The following is a 27,436-nucleotide window of genomic DNA, read 5'->3' as shown; positions in this document are numbered from 1 at the left end:
TAAGAGATATCAAACTTTATATAAAGTTCTTAATTCAGAAAATAGCAGGGTTTTTTTTAAGGTCAAACAATATGAAATGTTTTCTGATTATTTTCACACACAAATAACGTACGTACGTCCTACTTTTCTGGGTACAGAACACCTGTCGTGGCAACACAAATGGCTGTTGTAATGAAATCTATCTTATTAGTGTCCCTTCTATGACTTGGCTAAGTTTTGAAGATTTAAATGGACGGCAGATGCTGAAAGGGATCAAACTAAGTGGAGAATCAACAGCATTCTTTCTCATAACTACAATTATAATACTAAATATTGCAACAACTATGGTAAAAATGATAGAGATGTAAACCAAAATAGGAAGGGCGTGTTAAGAGACTCTTAGAAAATTTGCAAAATGCCTACAAAATAATCCTGAAATAGGAGGACACAGTTCAGACGGCAAAATGCCCACTCCGTGAGGCTACACTCTACTCAAACAGAAGCTAGTTATTTATGGAAAGTTTTCTTAACTCTTTCAGTTTCAAAAAATTATAACTAATGCTATATATTATGATAGATAACTTCAAACAAACAAAATTCTCCTAATTTTAAACCTTAGAAAATCAATTTTAAAAACAAATTTTAAGCATATGAACATGTTATTTATTTTTCTGAAATTTAACTTTTTTTAAGTAAAAAACAAAAGGACTCTGACCAGTGGCACTAGATTTCCTGGAAGCCATTCACGAAAACTCCAAAGAATCCCTCAGCATTAACCAGTTTCTTTACTCATAATTCTGCCAGTACCTAGCAATGCTCCATCTCCTATAAATAAGGAAACTCCTTTAGGTAAGTACTAAGTCCAGAGCTACTACACGTGGCAGACACTGTGGAATGGTTACCCCCAAACCACCTGCGGTGCCCATGTCTTCCTCCTTCTACTACTGAGCCCAGACGGCTATAATACTCCCTTTCCAGCCTCTGTGGCTGGAGACCCAACTCTGGTCAACGAGACGTAAAAGAAGTCCCTCAGAAGGGCTTCTATGCCCAATAAAACAAAACAAAGCCTCTCTAGAAGAAAGCCTTCCTGCTCCTTTGCCCTCCTCCTTCACCTTGCTTGAAAAAGCTCATGACAAATAAAACTGCAGAAGCCATCTGATAATCATGAGGCAACAACAGGCATCACGAAGAAAACTAATGTGCTCTCTAAGTAGAGAGAGAAGGGAGACTAGGTCTGCAAAGGTACTGCTGAGCCCCCGTACCAGCCCTCGACCACCCAGCTCTGGGCCTCTACTTCTATTTGCTTAAGCCACAGTCAATCCAACAAACTGTCGCTTGCATCTCTACCTGACCACTATGATTCTACGCTATCTGACCCCAATGGTTCCTTTATCTGTACATGGAGATAATGATACTTGCATCAGATAGATATTTTAAAGGATCAAATAAGATAATGCATGCAAGCTGTTAAGAAAAATAACTGAGCAATAAGTGCAAAATTAACTCTGACTTCTATTACTATAGTATTTTCTGAGGATCTCAGAAAAACAAGATATTACTTGACCAGCACACACTTTTGAAAATCAAAAAATGTTTTTAGAATACCCTCTAATCTCTCAAATTTGGGGACTTTAATGAACTTATGAATGAGATCGATATTAGATTATATACATAAGTCTAAATCTAAGAGATTAGTGACAGATTTACAGGTATAATTCTAAAATATGTTGCTATCTCTTCATTTTATTTATATAGACCATTCTACTTGTCAATTGTTTCAGTGCAAATAAACGCTTCAGAGTAGATCAGAAACTTTACCAATGTGAGTCATCTCTATAGTTTCTGGTCATGAATGATGAACATTTACAGAAAGCCAATAAGTAAAACAAATTGTCTCTATTTATTATACTACCTGCTTAATAAAGGGAAGAAGATTTACAATAAACATGCTGGTAAAAGTCATCTCTGAATTTCACAATTAAAACAATATAAAGTCTTTTCAAGTTTACTCTGAATAAAATAAGAGTTATTTTATTCCCTGAACCAAATTAATTCTAAGCTCTTTTTTTTTTTCCTGGTCTGACGCATTGTTGTGATTAATTTATAGACTACATGCTCAAGAATAATTTCTCAATTTCATTTATCTTTCTATATTCCACCTTATTCCAGAAAAGATTTTAAATGACTAATAGCTTCTCAGCGTTCCTAGACCTAGATACATTTTTAATTACTATTTAAATTATAGTGGTATGAAATCTCTTCCTGCTTGAAAGTTTTCTGCTACTTGACATTTCCTTACTTTTGCAGTTAACACTTGCAATCAGTGGTATTTGAATATACTGCTATACACAATATATTTTTCAGAAGTGAACATATCAAGTCAATGCCTATAAGTTTACTGGTATAGCCTCACATTTGAAACCCTAATTTTCTTCTTTAAACATGATATTCTTATTAACTTAAATGTGTCATATGTTAATAATGTCCAAGGTTGTGTTGGAGATTCAAGGACAAATAAGATGTGGTCTCTTCTAAAAAGCTCAGAGTCTAATGAGAACAGCAGAAATGTACACAACTGAGAAAAATCAATTTTAGAGAAATTATGCTTGAAAGTACAAAACTGACTGAACCTAGCACATACTAGGCATCAATAAATATTTGTTGAAATAATGAAAAGGAAGAGCAGATTCATTTACTAGAAGGAGAGAGTCCTTGAGCGGGACTAAATTTTAAAGGACAGGTAGATCCTCCAATAGATCAATATTGGGCAAAGATTATTTCAGGGAGAAAAAAACACAGATAGAACACAGGGCTGGGGGAGGGGGAAATGCAGCATTTAATGAGTATAAAGTTTCAGTTTTGCAACATGAAAAGGTTCCGGAGATGAACTACACGACAATGTGAGTACACTTGGCACTCCTGAACTGCACACTTTAAAAATGGTTAACATGGTAAATTTTACGTTATGTAGATTTTACCACGATTTTTTTTAATTTTAAAGAATTTTTTAAAAGATAAGGAGGCAAATAAGTTCAGGGCAAATTAAACAAACATCAAAGTAATTCTATATGGCTAGAACATGATGATTTAAAGGAAGAAAGGGAGTGTAAGAAGAAAAAAGTAAAAGAAACCTGAAAAGATACTGTTGAGAAGCATTGTCAATGAGACCACATAATATGAGTTTTGTATTAGGACGTTCAGACTTTATCTGCATATCAAGCAGAAGCCCTTCAGAGGTTTACGAGCAGTGAAATGAAATGATTATTTTAGCAAAGTAACTCTGGAAGAAGTATGTGGGTTGGACCACAGAATAGAGACACAGACAGCAGGACTGACGACTGACTAGAAGGCTACTGAAATAGTCCAGCTCTAAATTACGCACTGGCTGTAGGGATGGAAAGGGAAGGATGCAGAGAAGCTGAATCACATAAGAGCTAACACTATGAGATGTCACTGGGTGTTTGCAATCGGTGGGCCACTCACCACTTTCAGGAGGGTGAGAGCAGCAGAGAGCAAGATCACAGGGGCGAGGAGAGAGAATACACGGCAGGTAGGGTGGCCACCCTTGCTCAAGGACTTTGGCAGTAAAAACAAGAATGAGGAAAGTGAAAACAAGGGAGAAATGACTTGGATTTTGTATTATAAGACATATTTTGCTTTGTTCTGTTTTTAGGACCAGAAGAAATGAAGTGTGAGGGGAAATGATATAAGTCACTCCTAGGTCTGGCCCATAAAAATTTCCTACATGGCCCTCCGTGCTCCTGCTTCCCCTGTCTGCCAGCTCATGTCAGCACCCAGGGTGACCTTGGAAACCACTCAGTAAAGATACCAGAGCCTCCGTCAGAGATGGAGCAGGGCCACGCTACCGTGACTAGATTGACACAAGTGATTAAAAAATAAACTAGTTTGTGAAGCCATTGAGATTTAAAAAAAAAAAAAAGGTGGAGTGAGCTGGGCATGGGCAGGGGCCAAGAGGATAAAATCCAGTAAAAGAATAAAAAAGATGCAGTCATAGAGCTGTCACTGCAGTTAGTCTGGAAACAAAGCAGAGGTATCACATTTAACTACATGTAAAGATGTGTAAAGAGAATTAAGCAGAAAAATATTTACATAACAATTAACTTTACAGCATCTTCCATGATACTTCCTCCATTTTCCTAAATTACAAAAATGTCTTCCCTAATCAAAAATTATTTTAAATTAACTATTTGAACCACTTTAGAAAGGCCCTAGTTTCCCTATTCAGCTTCTACTCAGGAATATTCCTAAACTGCTTGGCATTCTATCAAATTAAGGCTGTTGAGAAAAGCAATAGAACTCATTTAGACTCTGAGGAAAAGTGAAGAAAATCGATGACGAACTTCAAATGCTTCATTCTAAGAGCTCTTGTACTCTCTTTTCTCAACTAATAACATCTCTCTTGAAGAATATATGGAAACTTTCTTATAAACATATTTGAGTTATTTGATACAGATATTAAATTTAAAATTTATGTAACTTCTGGAATGAGATATCTCTTTTTTGTACCTGTTGGGACTCCAAGGTATGGTTGGAGTCATAGTGATGTCTGGAAACAAAACCCCATTGTCCTTGATCCTGTCTAGCGCATAATGCATTTCACAGAGGGGTAATCGATTTAATTGAAACTGAAGTTCAACCTGAAAGACAAAACAAAAAAAATTTTTTTAAAAGCATGAAAGCCAACATCAGTGCTTTTCAGCTTCCTAGAATGCTCTGTGGAGATACCTTTTACAGGGGCCAAGTTTAGAGATGCCTTTAAAGTGTAATCATAGTGTAATAATACTTACTATGCCTAATATTTGCTTTGTTTATTCAGTGCCAGGCACTGTAACACGCACTTTACATAGATTATCCCGTTTAATAGCACCAATGACGTGTATACTATTATTAACCTCATTTTTCAGCTAAAGAAACTGAGGCACTTGTAAATTACTTTATCTCTAAATAAAGATTATCTGATTCCACCATTCCTAAGAAGAATATATTTGATAAAATTAGTAGAACATCTGTGAAATATCATCTCTCAAGGGTTAAAACCAGGCCTATGACACTGTATTGATTTACTATGAATGGATAATATTCACCAAATGCTATATTTAAAAAGAAAAAAAGAGTAGCTTTCCAGTTAAATATGGGAGACTGAGCACAGTTCACCTAAAAATCAATAAAGACAAAAAGAACAAGAGCAGGGCTTCCCTGGTGGCGCAGTGGTTGAGAGTCCACCTGCCGATGCAGGGGACACGGGTTCGTGCCCCGGAAGATCCCACATGCTGCGGAGCGGCTGGGCCCATGAGCCACGGCCGCCGAGCCTGTGCATCCGGAGCCTGTGCTCCGCAACGGGAGAGGCCGCAACAGTGAGAGGCCCGCGTACCGCAAAAAGAAAAAAGAACAGGAGCAGATACAACTTCAGATAAGAACTGCCCCAGGATCTAGCTTAGTTTATTTTAATCTGTTCTTCCGTTGCTGATTTAAAACAGAAATCAGAAAGCTTGACCTCGTATAAAACTGGAACATTTTAGATTTTACTTAAAGAGAACCGATTTTCTCTAAAAGTTATCAAAGGTCCAATTCTCCACCCACCAGAATCAATACTTCAAAGTCAACTGCACTTCTAGTTGTGGCAGAGGGAGGGAAAACAAACCAGAAGAAGAGGATCTGCTGACAGGGAAACTGCAGACAACCACAGTGAAGCTGCCACACTTCAGAACATACCTGTGTGTCATAATCAGGCCGAAGATTAAGTTCTTCACAGCATTCCCTGGATATCCTTAAAAATATATATTCTTTTGTTTTTTCTTCAATAGTAGCTTCATAAACCTTCTCTTTGGTTCCCTGGGTCTGTACTAACTTCTCTTTAGGGACTGGTAATAAATAAACAGCATTGACTTTGGTCATCACCAGCCGTCCAGCCAAAGTATCTTCAGAAAGTGTTTCAGTAAGCTTGAAACGGCCAAAAAGTTGTCCATTCTGAGCATACTTTGCACCTCCAGAAACTCCAGTGAGCATGAAGCTTGCTAGAATCTGCAATTGCACTTTAAGGTTGAACCTAAGTCAGAAGTAGAAAATGAGTTTGAATATTTTACATCAAAAACATTAAAACTAAATAAAAGAGTAAAACAAATCAAACATAAACATAGAAAAATTAAAGGTTCATTATCAATTCCACTCCACTGAGCTACAAATTATATACTGTCTTTAATCCAAGCTGGAAACAACAAAACTTTAAGTGAATAAACTCTCCAAGTTTATAAAAATGCATGCTTAGTTGTGTTGAAGAATACACATATTTTTAAGTTTGAGCATTTAAAATGAAACTAAGTACGATTTTTTAATAAAATGAAATATCATGTATTAGTTAATATGAAAGTCTGTTTGAATATATCACTAGGACAATCAAGACTTTAAAATCACCTAAAGCCAGAAGGAAATGTACTGTACTGAAGCTACAACAGACTTTTATTAAACTGCTGCTTTCCAAGTAGATCTTACCAAGATTCTAACCATAAAATTTCTCTTCCAATACCGCTGACGAATAACATCCAGAATACATTTTTATTCATGGCTACATCAAGGCAGGTCTCATGCCCAAATTATGGAAAGAAAAGTTAAAGGCTATCTTATTAGACAATGGCTGGTACACTCACTCCCACTTCGATGAGCACATGTGAGCATGAAAGAGAACATGTGTGTGCAAGAAGCACAGAGAATCAAGATTAATTCACACAGTCAAGAAAGATGAAGTGAAAGAAAGATTTAAATTAATTAATAGCTCTTCTCCTTTGCCACTCTGAAATGGTGCTGTGAGAGAGAAGACAAAGTGGTAACAATGGGAAGACTGTCTCCTTTTTCTTTTTTTTTTGCAGTATGTGGGCCTCTCACTGTTGTGGCCTCTCCCGTTGCGGAGCACAGGCTCCGGACACGCAGGCTCAGTGGCCATGGCTCACGGGCCCAGCCGCTCCGCGGCATGTGGGATCTTCCTGGACCGGGGCACGAACCCGTGTCCCCTGCATCGGCAGGCGGACTCTCAACCACTGCGCCACCAGGGAAGCCCTGTCTCCTTTTTCTTAATAAGGTTTAAAAAATTTGAATGAAAAAACTGTTTTATAATCTATATACCCATTTGTGGAAAAGGCTACTTTTTAATGGTACTACTGAATTTTCTTGTGATTTTCTGAAATTTTCTGAATTTTCTTGACGTGATGTCAAGAATGTCTTATAAATTCTTAAGGAAAAAGAAAAAAAAACCTTTTCTAAAACATTATGCACTTCTGTAACACAAACATTTGTACTGCTTACAATATTAGGAAACCAATTCTAATTAAAACATTATATTCAAATTTTGAGTTTCCATTTATATACTTTAAAGTTAGAAAACTGTAAAACTAGAGAAATATTTTAACAGAAATAAGAAAACACTTAAGGAAAATAATACATCTGAACAGCTATTTATGCACGTAACAATTCATAGCGTTTATAAGCTCCATTAGTTATTTTAAAGTACACTTAAGGGCTTCCCTGGTGGCACAGTGGTTAAGAATCCGCCTGCCAATGCAGGGGACATGGGTTCCAGCCCTAGTCCGGGAAGATCCCACATGCCATGGAGCAACTAAGCCCGTGTGCCACAACTACTGAAGCCCGTGCGCCTAGAGCCCGTGCTCTGCAACATGAGAAGCCACTGCAGTGAGAAGCCCACACACCGCAACGAGGAGTGGCCTCTGCTCACCGCAACTAGAGAAAGCCCACGCACAGCAACAAAGACCCAACGCAGCCCAAAATAAATAAATATTTAAAAAACACTTAGAATACTTAAGGCTCCAAAAAGATATGTAAAAATATACTTTATTATAAATATAAATTTAATATCTAATAACATGGCTTTCTATGAGGATCAAATGAATTCCAGGAGTACTTGCTCTGTGTATCATATATATATATATATATATATATACACATATGGAATTTTAAAAAATCATGTTATATTTCTCTCATTCTCTATCCATATTTCACTAGATCCAAACTAGAAAAGTACAATATAATTTAAAGAAACACAGATTGTATGTTATCTACTTATGTTTGATTCTTTCAAGACTGGAATGTGCACTAAGGATTCATATAAAAATAAGTCATAAAATGAAACAAAAGTATACCACCCTCCCCAGTTTACATATAGTCTATGTTCACCTTCCTTTTTTAAAAAAAATAAAATACATGCTTTACAGAAGAACAGGAACCCTTAGGTTTTTCATGTTTTTTCGAAGTTAAATTTCTACTTTGCTTTTATCATCCATATAACTGATGTGTGATCATTAACAACCTTTTCAGAGCAAAGAGATTCCCTGCAGTCCACTCTCAATTCACAAGTGACCTCTCTGTTGCTAAACTTGATGTCCAGCTTTCTGATCTTTTGTAAAGTTATTATTACTTTGCGACCACTTTCCGTTTCCTTTAAACTCCCTCTTCCACTGGCTTCTGTACAGTCATCCTCTCCTAGTTCTCCTCCTGCTTTTCTGGCTGCTCCTCCGTCTTCCATCCAAGCACCAACCCCCTTCTAAGCAACCACCCTGCTCTCTCCTTACCCTGCCAGCTCTCACAAGACGAGGACGCCCTCTCCTAGATCTCTCAGCTCTGGGCTGTAAACCTAACTGCCAGATACGCACTTTGGATTACATGCTCTGCAAATTCAGTACAAGCAAAAGAGAATCACCATGTGACTTCCCCACGTACCACCCCAAACCAATCCTCCCATGTATTAGACAGCTTAGGTAATGGCACTATCCACCTAGTTGTCCCAGCCAGAAACCAAGTTATCCTTGACCTTGTCTCTCTCACCAACCTTCATTCCCCATCATACAATCACCAAGCCCTGTTAGTTCCTCTTCTTCCTAAATTATCTGCATCTCAACATTTCTAACTTGAATTACTGTAACAAACTCCTACCATGATGTCTTGCTTCAGATCTATTCTCCAAGCCACCACTAGAGGGTCTCTGTAAAATGCGAGTCTGATGATAGGCAGCTCCGAGGGTAAAGTGTAAACAGCTTTCTATCTCACCACCCCACCACACACGTCCCTTCCATTAAAATTACGATGACCGACTTGCAGCTTCCCCCACAACTCTATGCTCTTATTCTCCTATCCTGTTTCTTCAAACTAGATACCTTTGTCCTATTTCTTCACCTGACAATTCTACCTGTTTTCATAATTCAGCTTAAATGCCACCTGGTCCAGAAAGCTGACTTAGATATGTCATTCAAGCTCTGGGGAAACGAAACGTAACTTGTTTACCTCAGAATCAGCAATGACCAGCCTAGAACCTAACACTTCGAATACTCAATAAATTCTGTTTATTGAATTAATTTTACATGCTTGTAATAATCTGATTTTTTTTCCAGGCACCATATTCCCATTTCACCTACTTCATATTATTCCCTAACAAATTCTTGTAATCCTATAATGTTTTCTCAACTAACTTGGGTAATATATTAAAGTTTTACTGTTACATCTGTTTTAGAATCTACCATCCCAAAACACTTGATCACAATTTAGTAGGCATGAAAAATTAATCTCACAGTTTTAAAGCAATAAGAGAATTCTTTTATGACATTGAGTTGTGCCTTGCAACAAAACTCTTGAGGCAGAGACACTAGAACTAAGAAATACAGCTTTTCCCACAGAAGAGTCACCATATGTTCAAGATGCAGACATTAGAGACCTTCTCAAAGTTACAGCTACTAATATTTAATTTTTCTAAAAGATTAACAGGCTGAAACTAAAAAGACATTAGTAAGCGTTCTTAAATATTAAAATAATATGTATTTTTGAGATTTAGTAACTCAGAAATACCTAAAATACAAAATATATCCTATAATTAACAAAGATATGTCTTAAAAAGAAAAACCATCTTTCCATGGTTCCATGCCACATTTTAAGATCAACCTGAAAGCTTACAGGATTCCTAACATTTTTGGAAATGGCAGAATAGTAGCCCATGAAAGTTTCCAGCTGATTTAAAACCATACTTCCAGCTAAAAGAAATATGGCTCCATCTATGTTAGAAATAGTTATACCTCGAGTGTAACTTTAAAAACACTTCAAAGCTATATATAGTGAGTTTCCCTTCATGCAATTTCTGACTAAATGAACGACAACAAAAGTCAACCAAGGTAATAAGCCAAAAAGCAGCTGGGTCTATTGAGGCAGAGCCGCAGAACCAAGGCTGAATCAACAGAGGCCTCAGCCACGGCAATGATGAAATGAGCACCCGCATATCGGGCTTGTCCTGCCAGCGTCGGTGCTGGGCGGCCACAGTGCCCCAGGCCTGCAGGCCACGACACACTCTGACGCACATGCACACGAGAGCTTCAGCCGGAGCCAATTTCTTCTGAAAATGTGGATCTTAGAATGAAATCGATTTCACCGCAAGGTGGAATCATTATGGAGTGCACAGCACCATGTAGCTGAGGACAAGAGAAGTTGAAAATAAATCTTGAAAGAACTCAGAAGCATATTCTAAAACTTAAATGAAATGCAGTATTATTCTTACCATCTCCACACATCTCATACTAAAACTTAACATAAAAAGAACTCTTAATATCTGGACTGCTTTGAAAAAAAATCATCTTTCTTTAAAAAATAAAAAGATAAACCTGATTATCAAATTCAGCCTCAAGCCAAAATACATTTTTTCTAATCTTGAGAGGTTTCATTCAATCCATTTTCAAAAAGAGAAATTCTAAGGTGACCACGTAAAAGTACAGGTCTACCTTGTTTTACTGCACTTCATTGTCCTTTGCAGATACTGCGTTTTTTACGAATTGAAGGTTTATGGCAACCCTAAGTCAAGCAAGGCTATAGGTGCCATTTTTCCAACAACATTTGTTCACTTCATGTCTCTGTGTCACATTCTGGTAGTTCTCACAATATTTCAAACTTTTCCATTATTATTATATGTGTTATGGTGATCTTTTACGTTACCATTTTAACTGTTTTGCGATGCCACAAAACGCAACCGTGCAAGACAGCAAACAACTGTGTGTGTTCTGATTGCTCCACCAACTGGCCGTTGCCCCATCTCTCTCCCTCTCCTCAGGCCCCCTATTCCCTGAGACACAAGAGTAATGAAATTAGGCCAATTAATAACCCTATAATGACCTCTAAGTGTTCAAGTGAAAGAAAGAGTCACATGTCTCTCACTTTAAATCAAAAGCCAGAAATGATCAAGCTTAGTGAGGAAGGCATGTCAAAAGCTGAGGCAGGCCAAAAGCTAGGCCTCGTGTACCAGTTATAGCCAAGTTGTGACTGTGAAGGAAAAGTTCTTGAAGGAAATTAGAAGTTGTACTTCAATGAACACACAAATAGTAAGAAAGAAAAACAGCTTTACTGCTGATATGGAGAAAGTTTTAGTGGTTTGGATAGATCAAACCAGCCACAACATTCCCTCAAACCAAACCCTAATCCAGAACAAGCCCCAACTCTCTTTAATTCTATGAAGGTTGAGAGAGGTGAAGAAGCTACAGAAGAAAAGCTTGAAGCTTAGCAGAGGTTGGTTCACGAGGTTTAAAAAAGAAGCCATCTCCATAATACAAGTAGAAGTGCAAGGTGAAGCAGCAAATGCTGATGCAAAAAGCTTTAACAAGTTGTCCAGAAGATCTAGCTAAGATACTTAATGAAGGTGGCTACACTAAACGGCAGATTCTCAGTATAGATGAAACAGCCTTCTGTTGGAAGAAGACTCTACCGAGGACTTTAGAGACGGGAAGTCACTGCCTGGCTTCAGAGCTTCAAAGGGCAGGCTGACTCTCATTACGGGCTAATGCAGCTGGTGACTTTAAGTTGAAGCCAATGTTCACTTACGATTCCAAAAATCCTAGGGCCCTTAAGAAATATGTTAAATCTACTCCACCTGTGCCCTATAAATGGAACAACAAAGCCTGGATGACAGCACATCTGTTTACAACATGGTTAACTGAATATTTTAAGTCCCCTGTTGAGACCTACTGCTCAGAAAAAAGATTCCTTTCAAAATACTACTCCTATCCATGCACCTGGTTACCCAAGAGCTCTGATGGAGAGGAACAACAAGATTAATGTTGTTTTCATGCCTGATAACACAACATCCATTCTAAAGCCCATGGATCAAGGAGTAATTTCGACTAGCAAGTCTTGTTATTTAAGGAATATATTTCATAGGCTATGGCTGCTACAGACAGTGATTCCTCTGATGGATCTGGGCAAAGCCAATTGAACACCTTCTAGAAAGGATCTGCCATTCTAGACGCCATTAAAAACATTTGTAATTCATGGGAAGAGGTCAGAATATCAACATTAACCATAGTTTAATAAAAGAAGCTGATTCCAACCCTCGTGGATGACTTTGAGGGGTTCAAGACTTCAGTGGAGGAAGAAACTGCAGATGTGGTGGAAACAGCAAGAGAACTAGAATTAGAAGTGGAGCCTGAAGATGGGACTGAATTACTGCAATCTCGTGATAAAAAGCTAACAGATGAGGAGTTCCCTCTTATAGATGAGCAAAGAGAGTGGAATCTACTCCTGGTGAAGAGGCTGTGAAGACTGTTGAGATAACAAAGGATTTAGAATATGACATAAACTTAGATGATAAAGCAGTGGCAGGGTTTGAGAGGATTGACTCCAATTTGGAAGAAGTTCTAACTGTGGATAAAATGCCATCAAACAGTGTTGCTGCTACAGAGAAACTGTTCATGAAGAGTCAATCGATGCAGCAATTTTAAGAAATTAAAATAAGGCAGCCACCCCAACCTTCAGCAACCACGAACCACCCTGATCAGTCAGCAGCCAGCAACACTGAGGCAAGACCCTCCACCGGCAAAAAGATTATGACTTGCTGAAGGCCAGATGATGGTTGGCATTTTTTAGCAATAAAGTATTTTTTAATTAAGGTATGTACCTTTTTCTTTAGACATCCTGATATTTCACTTAATAGCCTACAGAACAGTGTAAAACTAACTCTTATATGTACTGGGAAATCAACAAATTCATGTGACTTGCTTTACTGCAATATTTGCTTTATCGTGGTGGTCTGGAACCAAACCCACACTATCTCTGAGGTGTTCCTGTATAGTCCAATCCTTATAATTAAAATGTAAGAAACCAGTATGAATTCCCTCAATACTACTTTCATGATTATTTTTCAAAATATGTGGTCTCCTTCAGTTTTTGAACATTTATTCGACAAATAATCATTGAGTGTTTGCCCTCCCACTGACAGAGACCTCCTGAGGAGCAGGGACCATGCGTTTATACTCCCAGCATGCGGCAGCAAGGCACCGTACACCAGGGATGCCAAGGTGAGCACAGCTCTTCCCTTAAGCTCATATACCAATCCTGGATAACAGCTACTGAATAACAACCGTTTCACCACCTGGCTGTGCTTAGGCACCTCTCCGTATTTTAAACATGAAAAATACTATCCAAAGGGGAGATTTTAAAAAAGAAAGAAAGAAAAGAAAAGTGTTTCTAAAGTAACTTACTTGCTGACTTCCTTATACTGGGCTATCTCCTCAATATAAAGGAGGTCATGCAACCGTGACTGATAGTTGGTCTTGGTCAATGATTTGTCTAAAACGGACTGGGTAAATAGCTGGTCAGCAGAGAGAGGAATTTGGTATCTGATAAGAAGGCTCTTCTCCAAATCAGTAGTTTCATTAGGTTCAAAATCTATAATAGTCTTAGAAGAAGAATCCCAACGCTTAGCCGTGGTTACTAGCTGCTGTTTTGCATGCATCAGGTACTCAAGATCTAAATGGAAACAAAAAACACATTTATAAAGGAACACAACATTAAAATTCTCAAATAATACACTGTGCATTTTGGTAAGAAAATTTTGTATGCTAAAGTTCTTAAAAATGAAACAATATAAAACCCCAATTGACAGAGTGTTTTCCCCATGTGAGAAATATGTTTTTGTCTAGGTTAACAAAATAACATAAATAGGAATTCATGTAAAAAATATTTTTTTGGACCTCAGGCTAGGACATACCAGAAATAGTTATTAACATTTAAAAAATATAGATTAACATTTAGAACTTAAACCTTTAGTCAAGAGAAATCTGATCTGCAGGAAGAAAGTATGGTAAATTTCTCATAAGACAAAATCTCTTTTCTCTTCCTACTAGAGAAACAAAAACCTTTTGCGTTTTTTCCCCACATTAAATTCGACATTAAAAGTGATAAAATGTACTATTCAAATGCCATTTCAGAAAAATCCAGTTTAGCCTCAGTTAAATTGCATGGTAAGTAGAGCACAATGTCAAAATGAACAACTGATCAAGTTTTCACAGCTCTGGAAAAAAAATGCAGCAGAATACCAGCACCGGGTGAAATACATCGTAACGTAAATCCTGAGCATTGGGTAGCCTCACTCTATCCACAGTGCATTTTAGTTTTCTATTGTGGGTGGAACATACATACACCTATAAATACTAAAGTTGACCAAAAGGGGAAAAAAAATTTGCTTAACTAACTCATTAGGCCAAGATCCAGTTTTAATATAATCTAATTGGAAAGATGGTTTTACAACTCAAGTTAAAATTTTAGGAAGAAATAATAAAAAGTTTAAACAGAGATCAGTCTCCAAAGCGCAAAGACAAGTTATCCTGTGCTATCTTTGAAATGAGAGCAGATTGTATAATTGTCTTGTCTTGCTTAGTGACAGATTTTGCTATATTTAAATGTTATATATAAATTATAAACATGTAAGTATAGTCATCCACCAAGAGAAATTTCTCAATATTAGAAAATAGTTTATCCTAGTATCATAATAAAGATCAAAATGTACAAATCCTAATTTCTAATCTTTGTTCCTTGAAAAGGCATTTTTACATGCCAATTTTATTATTCATCAAATGGCAATATAAACACAACTATAACCATCAATATATAAAGACGGTCTTCTTGTTAAAATTTTGCATTTTTAAAATCCTCTGGATGAGATAATGATGGTCTGTTTTTGCAATAGCCTCACGAGAAGTTTCATAAACTAACCACATTTTGTTCCTAAATCACTCTAAAATCGGGCCCTTCCTATCCTTTCATTAGATCATAGCTATAAAAAATATTTAAATTATACAAACGCCAACACTCCTAAAACAGATTATACCATCACTAAAGATCAGATACTATTAACAAAATAGCAAGGATGTACATAATTTTCTTCCCTTAATTCAAAAGTCAAAAGGAGAAATACTAATGGTACAGAAACCAAATAACCAGCTCTTCAGAAAAAAAAAAACACTAAACTCTCTGCAGTATTGAAGAATTTATTTAATAGGTAATAAAAGGATGTCTATTCTTTGGGCATAGGGAAATTATATTTCATAATTTTATTTTAAATAAGAAACTGATTCAGACTATACCTACATCAATATTATATTCACATTCTTTAAAAAGTCACTAGCTATTCCTAACTGCCATTTAAGTAACTGGGATAATAACAAACTTAAAATGGTACAGCTTTCCTTTAAAAAAGCTTTTTGATCACCTATTTAATATACAAAGCAAATTTTGCAGAAAATCATTCTACTCTGGGCTAAAAGTATTCAGGCTTTTTGGGAAAAGTGGCATGAGAAATAGTATTTGTTTTTCTCATTTTACCTATTTACTACCATGATTCCCACCCTGATTTTATGAAGTTCTTAAAATGAATGTCTTCAGCTGGTAGCACAACAATTTCAAAACAATTCCGAAACAATGTTAAATTTTATTCCATCTTTTTAATAACTATAAATACAATATAGGAGAGGGGAGAGCTAGGGGAGCAGGGAGAAGAATCTTGGGAAAATCCATATGTGCCGGCATCAAAAAGTCTACAAACCACTGACCTTGGCCATTAACTCAGGCGTCCGAGATGGACTGGGGCCAGTGAATACTGAGGGTATCTTCTGCAAAAACCACTTCTCTTTCCCTGCTCATGTTCAACTTGAGACAAACTTCTGCCTCCAATCCTCTCAGTTGTAAAAAGCTTCTTATTAAACCTGTTTAATTACCCACCTACTTACAGTGCTTAAAGGTCATTAGGTCTTAAGAGCTCCTCTTTAAACAAAGGAGGAAGCTGGGGCTCCCCCAGGGGGACACTGGACACCCTAGTCCTGGGGCTCATCTCGCCCCCCATGCAGCACATGCACCAGCTAACATGCAACCCAGACGTGAACACTGCTCAGGGCAGCCTGAGCCAGTCCATCCATGGTAAGAAAGCACTCTTCCTCAGTCTAAACTAGGCTAAAATTAAAAAAAAAAAAAATTCTGGAAAGATGAAAAGTGAACAGCTTAGAATCAATATGCATAAAATCACTTAGGGAGAGTTTAACACTGACTTATTAACCAATTCCTATAATAATAAATCTGAAACCCTGACAAATTATAAACCTACGGAATGTGTTACCCTGAGATATGATAGGGAGAAGCTACACATGTATTTTAAGAGAAATCCATAAGAAAAAGTTAAAGATAATTAGAACGTACCTGATAATTAGAACATAATTTCCTGAAGATAACGTACGGGAAGAACTGTTACTATCAAAAATAGAATCCAAGGTTGCAATAACTAGTCTGACACAAGATTCGCTTCCCAACTTCCCTCACCCTTCTGATTACTGTGAATAGCAAATGCTCTCATTTCAGCCACATAGTTACTATTCTAATAAAGCATCCAAAGGGTTGGTTTGTTTTATCTTGAAGTATGTAGTACAGCAGACTTGAAAATTATCCTTAACAAACCCTGGACCGTGGATAAGAAGTTAGGAGAAAAACATGCAGTGTCCTACATACCCAGCACAAAGGCTGACACACAAGAAGCATGCAGTAAATGCGTTTCAAATGTGGGATTTATTAAAAACAGGTATATTTATCTAGGACTTAAAGAGAATGAGACGAAATGATTCCTAATTCCAAAATTGGATACAACACTCTTCCTTAGGAAACATTTTGGTCTGTGGCTTTACAAATCTTGACAGCCCAAATCAACAATAAAACAAAATCCCAAAGGAAACCCAAACTACGACTTCAGCTATCTATTTCAACATTGTTCCTTTCACTAAAAGAGCTACTCAGACGTAAGATGAACATCTCTTAGCTTATCCATGTTGTCTGTTCTCTTAATAAGGCTAATAAAAAGTTAAAACAGTGGAGTAACAACATAGGAGTACCTCACACTTTTTACATGCTTCTACTCAGTTACATTTATCTTTTATTGACAAATATACTAGTTTTTGTTTGTTTGTTTGTTCTGTTTTTTTTCTTTTTGGCCACGCCATGCAGTATATGGGATCTTAGTTCCCCCAACCAGGGATTGAACCCGTGCCCCCTGCATTGGAAGCGTGGAGTCTTAACCACTGGACTGCCAGGGAAGCCCCTATTTTTTAAATCAATTTTTCTATTAATTTTCTGACCCCGTAATAGTAAACATTACGTATTTATATATATAAACATGTCCTTAATTTACCAACAACTTTGACAGCCAGAGATAATTTTTAAGACGTACTAACTTTTAATGTTAATTTTAACATACACTGCTAGACTAAAAGTAATGTGTAATAAATACCGTTTTCAAATTTAAATATAAGAACTAATTTCCAACATGTAGCTTCCAGATATTCAAAGCAGAATTCCAGATCAGTTTTGTCAAGCAAAAATCTTCTATGACTCAAATTGAGGTATAAAGTGTATAATGCAGTTTGTGTTCTAAGCAAGGGGGAAACTCACTAACTTCCTTCTTTTGTAAATGTCCTTTGCCACAAATTTGTGAGAAGCACATCTTTAATCCCCCCAAAATTTTTTTTAGTTCATATAGTGCCTTTTTCTGTACCTGAACCTCACCAACAAGGAAAAAAGGATGAAAAAAACTACATCAATTGTAAGAGTAGTAAAAATATCAAAGACAGAACTAAAAAAGAGCACAACAGGTCAGCTAATTTAATGACCAAAAAAGCCAATCAAATGTCATCTAGCTTGCCTAAACCTAGATTTAAGTTTTTCTCTTTATAATGTTCAAAATATCTTATCAAAAAAAAAAAATATATCTTATCAGAAAATACATTTTGTAGATTTTATATTGTTCTCTTGTAATATTTGTTTTTCCTATGTCCTTGAAAAACAAATTTCACTATGTGAAATTGTTTTAATGTTTCCAAATTAGTTCAAGAAAATGCTTGATTTTATTCAATAATTTTCCATAACATAATTAGAAGTAAGACCTTGTTTAAAGGAAAATAGGCAAAGATATCAAACTGTAAAAAGGTCACTAAGAAAAAGGATATAGTATTATAGAAAGGGGGGAGGGTATATAGTATTGGTCCCAAATGGGAGAACATCCCTGTCTGTATTAATTCCCACTACCATATCTGAATCGAATATAAATTTTACTATATTTTCAAACTGATATATCAGAAACATCAGAAATGAGACTCTTTATTTCTTCCAGTTACCAGTCTCAAAACATCATTCATCTTGGGACAACTTCTCTTGCCAAGATCTCTAAGTGCTGTTACCTCAATAACTTGGGTCTTCATCTCTGCTTTTCAGTCCCTTGGCTGCACCCTAGTCTTGGTCCTCACTAGAAAAACAAAAACACAAAAACAAAACAAAACAAAAAACCCTTCTCTCTTCCTTTTTTCTTTCTGTTTGCAAACCGGAAATTATCCTAATGATGGCTAATGATAACATCAGCAGCTACTATCTACTGAATGCCTGCTATGTGCCAGATGCTGTGCAAGGTTTAGTTCCAGTTCTCACGATAATCCTCTATGACAGATATTACTAGCCCCATTTACCAGAAGTTTCCACATGAAGCTCAGAGATGTTAAGTTCTCTGCCCAGGGTCATACAGGAATTAAGTAGAAAATCAGGATTTGAATCCAGTTCAATTTAACTCTGAAGTCTGTCCACTGCTCTGTTTCTCCAACTAGAAAAGTAGCACATAGCTGGGGCAAAAGTAGCCAAAGCACCCTCAATCTCTCAAGCCCATGAGGGTGCCCTGAAATCCTCCTCATTTTCTCTTTTTATTGCAGATATTTAATATTTTATACTATTAATTAAATAGGCTTTTATTAACTAGTACAGATTTTTGACAACAGTTACAAACTTATTTTTATGGGAAATGAGTCATGAGTTAAAAGCCACAATCTAAAAGCAAACTTTTAAAGTACAACCCACATGTAAGCCAAGAACATCCTTTTAGAATTATATTTGAGAGTAGGAGATGCATGTCAGTATCTCTATGATTTTAAATCTCCTTATGATTTAAGAAGGGTGCAATCCAGTAGTTCTTAAGTTCTAGTCTCTAAAAGCAACGTAATGGCGTAATAGTAAACAAACCACTGCATTCAAGAGAAATCCAGCCTGCGCTGTTTCTGAAAATAAAGTTTTATTGGAACAGTCACACCCATCCATTTACATATTGTCTATGGCAGCTTTCTCGCTATAATGCAGAGCTGAGTAATTGGAATAGAGATCATCTGCCCTGTAACACCTAAAATATTTACTATCTGGCCCTTTACAGAAAAAAGTCTGCCAACTAACTGCTCTATTAGTAAATATAAATCAAGTATTTTTATTTCATCAACTACTGTATCTGTTTGGCTATGGGAATTAACATATTTTTATTCCAAAGAGTAGTAAAAAGATGACAAAAGCAGAACACAACAGAATAAAAACAGGTAAAAGGGATCAAAGTAAATGAGAAATATGGGTAAAATGAAGTATGGGTAATAATATGAGCACATATACAAGAAGGTAACACCTACTTGTTCAAATTTGGTACAAATGTTGCTTCAACCCTACTCACAGCTAAAGGTAAGGGGACAGAACCAGTTCCACCTGTTCGTTATGTCCAAAAAATAAAGTCCTAGCATTTACTCATGAAAAAAACTTCTAGGTTCTCATAAATGGGACACTGTGGACAGAATGAAAAACATCCTCCACAATACGCTTAGTTATAGCCAATATAATAGCAAGTTTCAGACAGCTCTGCTATACGAAGTGCTTGTTAAATAAATATTTAGTGCTCATGAAATAAAATAAAGCACCTATAAATCCAACCAAGAGCCAAAGAAATGTAGGCTAACATGCCCTTCCCTTATCCAGTTGGATCTTGGCATAAAATTTAGATTTAGGCAGTAACATTACAATTTACAAAGTAATTCACCATCTTCTGCAGGTGCCTGCATATTAAAACCAGGGACCTCTTCCCAAGAACATGAAAGCAGATCCTATTAAAGGCACTTTGGTCTCTTTTATACTAGTAAAATCAAGTTATGAAAGCTTATTTTTAGGACTTTCCATTCAGAGATAACATACTAATTATCAGCAAAGTTAATTGGACCATCAGTTGAACATGGAAATAGACACTGTAGGTGTCTATTACCATTGAAATTATATTCTACCCAAACTAATACTGAAAGGTTTTAACTGTGCTAAAATCATCAAATGAAGTTGGTAGACCAAAAGAGACCTGATCATCTACTTATACAAGTCTGGGGAACCTCAAAGCAAGCTTTGCCTGATGACTGTATGAAGTGACCAGGGCATAATGCAAACCATTCTAATCCCATTACACAGTAAATGAGTCAATAAACTTCGGATCTTTTTCTTTACTATTCCCTCCCTGTCCATGGTATATTTAGGGGCCAATACATATCTTTTAATGTGGCTGTTATAGTGCCTTTTAATACATCGTTATCAGGGGAAAAAAGTCTAAATTTTACCTTCTGTAGAAGCTGCATCAATCATTACTCTTTGCATGAGTACTGGTTCCAATCCAAAGTCGAAAACTATGGTTTGGCGAAATGTTCCAAATATTTCTGTGTTAAATGCTATCCCGACTTTATACACGTAATGATCTAATCCATTTTGGGCCATCTTTCCTCCTATCCATTCTTGACAGTTTTCTGGGACTTCTTGTGACACCTGGGTAGCACTATCTCCGGCAGATATTGCAACGATACTAAAATGAGGGCGATGAGCATCGTAAAGCAATGCTACCCGGTACAGCATTCTTGCAGGCTACAAGGAAGTTAGAATAATTTGTTGAGTACAAGGGGGTGAAAAATCCAGTTGTAATTGGGCTCTTCAATGAAAATACTGCCATAAGGGACTTTTACTTTCCCATGCTTCTAAGATACTATGTTAAAAATACAAGTTGTACTCATAAGCCATTTAAGAAAAAAAATCAGAATGGTTAAAAAAAATCAGTTGTTAAAATGATATATTTATGATGTCAATTATACCTCAATAAGGCTGACAGTTTCAAAAATGATATATTTACGCTACATTACTAGCCTCCCTGCTCTTTCTGTGATACATTCATCTTTCACTGTGGCAAAAGCTTTCACCCTGTATCACCATCACCTCCAACTTTCCATACCCTTGGCCTAAAAAAGTTTTATCTAGCCTCAAGGAGGAAGTCTTCATAGGAGAGCAGTGACCTCTGAAGACACTGAATTGGGTTCAAGGCCAAAGCTAAACGTTCCCAGATTTTTCATCCCAAGATGCAGATGGTACAGTGGAAGAAACATCACAAAAAAGTACACAAAACTTTTCCACTGCATATATTCACAGAAATATTTTACGTTGCTTCATTCTTAAACTTTGAATATTATAATTCAGGATGGGAAGCACTGCAGAAAAATGTCTCATATTAAAAACCCATTATTACAGAATTTGTGATTTCATTAAATCAAAATTAAAGACAAACTCATTGTTTGAATATCTTAGAACCACCAGATTAAACAATTCAATTTTTAAATAGTTAACTACAAGCCGTGAACCCCATCCTACGTTTTAAGTTTGGAAGACAACATGTCGAAGACCTCTTCACCAAATAAATAAATAAGCAAGTATCTAAACATCTACCAAGCTTTTATCTCAAAATCTAAGAAAAATCTGTACCCTTCATGATCAAAATACAGAAATATGCTTTATCACAATATAGAACCTACATAAAAATGTACTTAGAATAAAACATTTTCAATGCTCTTTCAACACACAGATTTAAAGGTCCAAAAAGCCTTTATGAAAATTGAAAGACATTTATATTCTTAAACTATCACAAAATTCATACCTTACAAGTGAGAGCAAAGGTCCATGTCTGGTGAGATTTTTTGGTGTTGACAGTAACGGACAGATCAGGATTATGCTCTACCTTTACTCCTTCTATACATTCACTAAGCTGAAAACAGAGAGCAACTAATGTTACGTTTTATTCCTAAAAACACAAACAAACACTTTTGGCATGGTAAATAAATGTTAACGGTAAAGATGCTGATGGGACTGTTTACAAAGCAAGGTATTTTATACATTAATTTTCAGTTATTTTTATAAGCACAAAATATAATAAAGCTAAAATAAGAGACATAAGAAAACTAACAACAACAACAAAAAAAAGGCAATAAAAACTCCCTGAATGAAGACAAATTAATATAATACCTGCAAAGTCTCCAAACAAATGGTTTAGTTCTGCTCTTTATTTTAGCAAATGGGTCTACTTTTGCTACTAAAAACACTTTATCAAGAATCAAGTGTTTCATATAGAGGATAGGGAAATAAACCAAGATACAGCACGAAACAAAGTCAAGACTCAAACAAGGGCACTGTTTAAAACAAACAAACAAAAAAATGCAGTGTATTTTCCTCACCACTTTCTCAGGAGATAATGAATTCATCCACTTTTCTATCAAGGTTTCCATGTAACTGCCTGAGAGCTGTTTATTCTCATTTTGCTGTTTCAATTTTATCAACCGTGAAGCATATCTTTTCTGCCATTCTGCTAGTTCTTCCTGGGAATGTGCTGAAGTACACTGGGCACCATACCTACAGATTCCTTGCTCTAAAAATCTAAGTAGAATAGGAAAGACTGTTTTATCATATACTTTGTTGGACCATTTAAAAGATAAACTTCCAGCATTTGCCCTCCGACTCTCCAATAACAAAAACAAAACTTCATCTCCTGAAAGGCCATATTTATCACATGTCTTGCACCGAAGAGGAAGAAGACGTTTAGGAAACATTTGTAACAGTTACTCAAAACAGCAACCCCCCCCCCCATGTTCACTGACCTCTTTCTCTGGAATAAGGGGATGACAAAGCAGAACATATTCATAACCGCCCCCCCACCCACAGAAACTGGCATTGCAAAGGTAGCTTCCTTCATGATATAACAACTCTGTTAGACAATTCCTCTTAGAGCAGAATTTTTCTAAAGCAACACTGACATCAAGTGGATTAGTTCGTCAAGCACAGGTATGCCCTACTTCCCAAAATGATACAACCTAAAGAAAATTTTCCACATACTAGAAATTTTGTTCTGGAAAAAAAAAAAAAAAAGTAATATGTCACTGAATTAACATTTCAAGGCTTCTACTTTTCACCTTCAAATGTAATGCCTTCACTCTTCTCTACATTACTATTGCCTATATTTCATTGAAAATATTGGACTATATTAATTTGCTTGAAGTTTTAAATAAAGAATAAAAGTTTTATGTAAGAATCACAATTAATTCAATGGTCAGATTAAATTCTTCAACGGGTAAATTCATAAACGTTCATTTTAGAGGCTATAGGGTTAATATTTCTCAATTCTTATGACTCAGAAAATTCAACTGATAATTCAATGGTCAAAACAGGTAACAATGCAAGACTTTGATCAGTAACTTTTTTAAGTTTTAAATACTCTATAAAATAATAGATCCAGCCAGTTTTTAAACATTCAAAAAAATAATAAAAGACCTTCTGCGAGAAAAAGTGAAAATCAAACTATAAATAGCAAATGGATAAAAGCGATGTTATGTTATAGATAATTTTTCAACTGGAAAAATATGAATAATAAGAAATACAAAATGAACCACAGCACAGTGTACATTATCAAGTGTTTCACCCTACTTGAAAAGACGAGTGTATTTAAAGCTTTTCTTGATGATACATAAAGTACTTGAACTTAAATTATGCTATTTATTAAGTTCTCTTATGCTTAAGACACATTTAAAATCATGCATTTGTTTCTCTTCAGTATGTCGCAATAAGCCAAATATTTCTTTGTCTTTCTATTGCTTTGCTTTAAATTATTTCCCTAAAAATTGAAGGTTTGATAGTCTCATCTGGACTATGAATTTTCTCATACTTCCTTTGCACAGGATCACGTTCTACCTCTCCTACAACATTGATGCCACCAGGATTTTAAAAATTTACTACCTAGTTTCTTTATTTCGGCAATAAAATCAAACCTGACCTCTTGACTATTCAATCATCAAAGCTGCATATCAAACTTCCTTCATTATCAAAAGCAAGCTAGAGTAATTAGAACTTATATCTAAAAAACCAATAGTTTCTAGTTCTTATAAAAAGAACCTTTCTTAATGTAACTTTAATAATTCTTTCTACCTTAACATATAATTATTAAATTTTGAAAGGTTAGCCCTTCAAATATAAATTACTCATAAGTTCTATATAAGATTACGTGATAATAGATTTTCTTTTTTTTAGAAAAGTTATTAAAATAATTTAAGATTTCTTTATCTATTTTATGCTCCATTTCAGTTTAAATAAGGTAACTTCAATCACCATAATTTAGGTAAATTTCACATGAACAAGATCAGCAATTAAATTGAGTCATATTAATCCAACTGGTATTACAGAAGTCTTAACAATCTCCATTTAGATCACTGTGGTTTATAATTAAAAGAAGGATCATCAATATGGTTTTGATTTTTATTGTTTAATGATAATGACCATTTTGGCTTCTGTTTCAAATTGAAAATAAACCGTTCTACTCAATTGTTATGCTTCTTCCTTCACATATTATCTTCTTTAAATCGGAATTACTACTTTTCAAAAAGTGAAGGAAAATTAACTATCCTTTGAATAAAGACATGTCATTGGTTTAAAAAAAAAATTCACGTTACCTTTTACACAAAGTATATTCCTCGCTGCTTGTGATTCCCCTAGGTGGTGGGCGGAAATGCCAACCATTACAAGATCCTAGAGAGTAATCAGGATATATAGTCTTATCATTTGAGGCTTGCTGATAATTCTGATATTTTAATGTGTAAGAAATACTATAAACCCTCCATACACATCATCTCAGATGATGTAAAAAGAACATGACATGCTTGCCTCTACCAAAAGAGCCATCTACCAATCAAACGAATTATAAATCACTTAGCCATATGAAACTTAGAAATCATTGAAGAAGCAGTTACACAGCAGCTAAGACAAATCAACGACCCTTACTCTACCCCAGCGACTGGCAGACATACTTCCAAGTGCAGTCTCCTGCCTGGCATCTAAAGGGGAGATGTGTTTGGCATGCTTGTCATTTCTTAAGTATGAGTCGTGTCTCTATTAGGAACTATTTCAGGAATGAGAAAATTATGGTATCCTGGAAGGAAATTTTGTAAAACAAATTCCAGTACTGCATATGGAGTGAGAAGAAGTTCCACATTACCATCCACGTTCCTTAGGGTCTGTCTGACACATGGCACTGAATAAAGTAATCTTTTTTTAATAATTGAAATAAAGTTCAAAAAGGTGAATTCTGAGATAAGAGCTAAAAAATAACATTAGTTTCCTTCTGAATACAATGAGTTTTAATGCACGTGGATAAAAGGTTCCAAATAAGCCAACGCAAACAAAGCGTCAGAGAGAACGGCTGAGCTCTAGAGGCTGAGCGAGCAGCGGTAAGTTTCCCAGGACCTTGCAGCCATTTTCTACTCCCTCACAAGTCACTGTGCTCCCCCGCCCCCAAAACACACTCTGCCCGGCTGAGCTTAAAGCTGCGTTTCACCCCTTCCTATCTGCGTGACTGGGAGAATTACCGAACCTTAATGAACATCAGTTTTATCACCTGTCAAAAAGATGAAGAAAGACTCTAAGAAGTCAGTACTCGTTTCTGTGAAAGCCACTACGTGGTAGACATCATTTAGCAAACGCTCAATGAATGCCAGTCTCTCTTCACCTTCCCCTGGCAGGAGAAGAGGAGAATCACAGACTTTCATTGTGGCAGAAACAACTCAGCTTACAGGTCAGCACTTCCAAAAAGTAGTAACTGTACTAGCCTGTGATAGAGAGAAAGGAGAAAAGACCTCCCTCTACAGATTGCTAAGAGCAGGGTTCATTCAAGTTCAGAGGAAAGAAGGTAAAATAGGTCACTTCCGGGGTTACCTCCCATCTCCGTACTCTATAACTCCATGACAGGGGCTAGTGAACAAACTGCTTCTATCCGCACTACTTCTTAAAATTATATCTTTATATTCTCTCCTGTACCTCCACTAACATGTAATCTAACTCAGAAATTTCCTCCCAATAATCAATAAAGAAGCAATGCTCAAAATCACAGCTACCAGAAGTTATGCAGTTTCGTACTTACCCTCTTCTAAGTCTTCCACGTGATATCCAGGGAGGACATTACCAGCTGCTGTCTGCAATTTTTCAAATGAAAGAAATTTTTATAATAAGAAATAACTAGTTGATGTTGAATTAAACTTGGAAATTTTAAATATTTTTTTAAAAAGCTTTAGATTGAATATTTAGAAATTTTAAATAAACATTAATATGCAAACGGTGTTTTTTGCTCTTTGCTCTAGTTTCCATATGTAAGTATGGAAAAGAAGTACTTCTGTGGTCCTCATTAAGGAAACGGATAGAGATTCCTTCCCTACATAAAAATTACCTGGGTGCAAGAGAAGTCTCAACCCCCAGCCCTGAACCCCGCGGAGCAGCGCCTTCCGTCCGTGTGCGGACTGCACCCTCCTCTGCTAACCCCACAGTGTGACCAGCTTCTCCTGCATCAAGTGCAGCAGCACCACCACTTCAGGACCTGGGAGCATATCCTGGCCGAGTCCCCCTCGCTGCTCTAGGATGAGACCTTCTCCCACAGTGGAGCCCATGGCTGGGGACCCACTCACCCTGACTTCCTGGCTTTCTCGACCCCTTGAATGCAGGTAAGACCTCCATCTGCCCCTTTGGCTATAACGTTACTCTAAGCTCCACACCCCCAATTTCAACTGAGCGCCAGCTAGAGAATAGTTAAGTGCCGCTTAACTATCCTATAGCATTTTACATGCTGGGTCACTGTCAGCCGTGCACAGACCCACTGTCGACAGCCTGCAACTGCCTTTCTGCATTCCTGCGCCTCAGAGGATCCGGCACATAATGAATGCTCAGTAAATCTGGATGCATGGGGGGATGGGTAGATGGATGGATGACCACCCATGCACTTCAAACACAGTATGTTTAAATAAAATTCATCAACTTTAACCCCAAATCTCATCTTCCTTCAGTGCTGCTTATCTCAAGTGAATGGATTCATCCTCCCCCAAAAGAGCCAGGCTGAAACCCTGAAAGTCAGACTCGGTCCTGCTCCGAGTATTCTCCAAATCTTTGCCCAACCAGGTCTAGAATGCCTCTCATGTCT

At 36.5% G+C, this 27,436-nt stretch overlaps 1 protein-coding gene across 7 annotated transcripts in view; it reads right to left on the bottom strand.

The window, feature by feature from the left end:
• HELZ (helicase with zinc finger) overlaps nt 1-27,436 on the bottom strand; it is a 148,365-nt gene that overhangs the window by 77,842 nt on the left and 43,087 nt on the right. For all 7 annotated transcript variants that reach the window (XM_024760673.1, XM_024760672.1, XM_024760678.1 and 4 more), the window contains 8 exons: nt 26,390-26,441; nt 24,927-25,002; nt 22,665-22,863; nt 22,091-22,198; nt 20,736-21,033; nt 13,509-13,776; nt 5,713-6,046; nt 4,507-4,637 (listed from right to left, as the gene is read on the bottom strand). In XM_024760673.1, the coding sequence (XP_024616441.1) occupies nt 4,507-4,637; nt 5,713-6,046; nt 13,509-13,776; nt 20,736-21,033; nt 22,091-22,198; nt 22,665-22,863; nt 24,927-25,002; nt 26,390-26,441 (1,466 nt within the window). The remainder of the gene's footprint in view (nt 1-4,506; nt 4,638-5,712; nt 6,047-13,508; nt 13,777-20,735; nt 21,034-22,090; nt 22,199-22,664; nt 22,864-24,926; nt 25,003-26,389; nt 26,442-27,436) is intronic.

Source organism: Neophocaena asiaeorientalis, unplaced genomic scaffold, assembly GCF_003031525.2.
Source record: "Neophocaena asiaeorientalis asiaeorientalis breed wild unplaced genomic scaffold, Neophocaena_asiaeorientalis_V1.1 scaffold30, whole genome shotgun sequence".
Lineage (NCBI taxonomy): Eukaryota > Metazoa > Chordata > Mammalia > Artiodactyla > Phocoenidae > Neophocaena > Neophocaena asiaeorientalis.
Note: the sequence above shows the minus strand (reverse complement) of the source record. Positions and strands in the feature narration are given on the sequence as shown.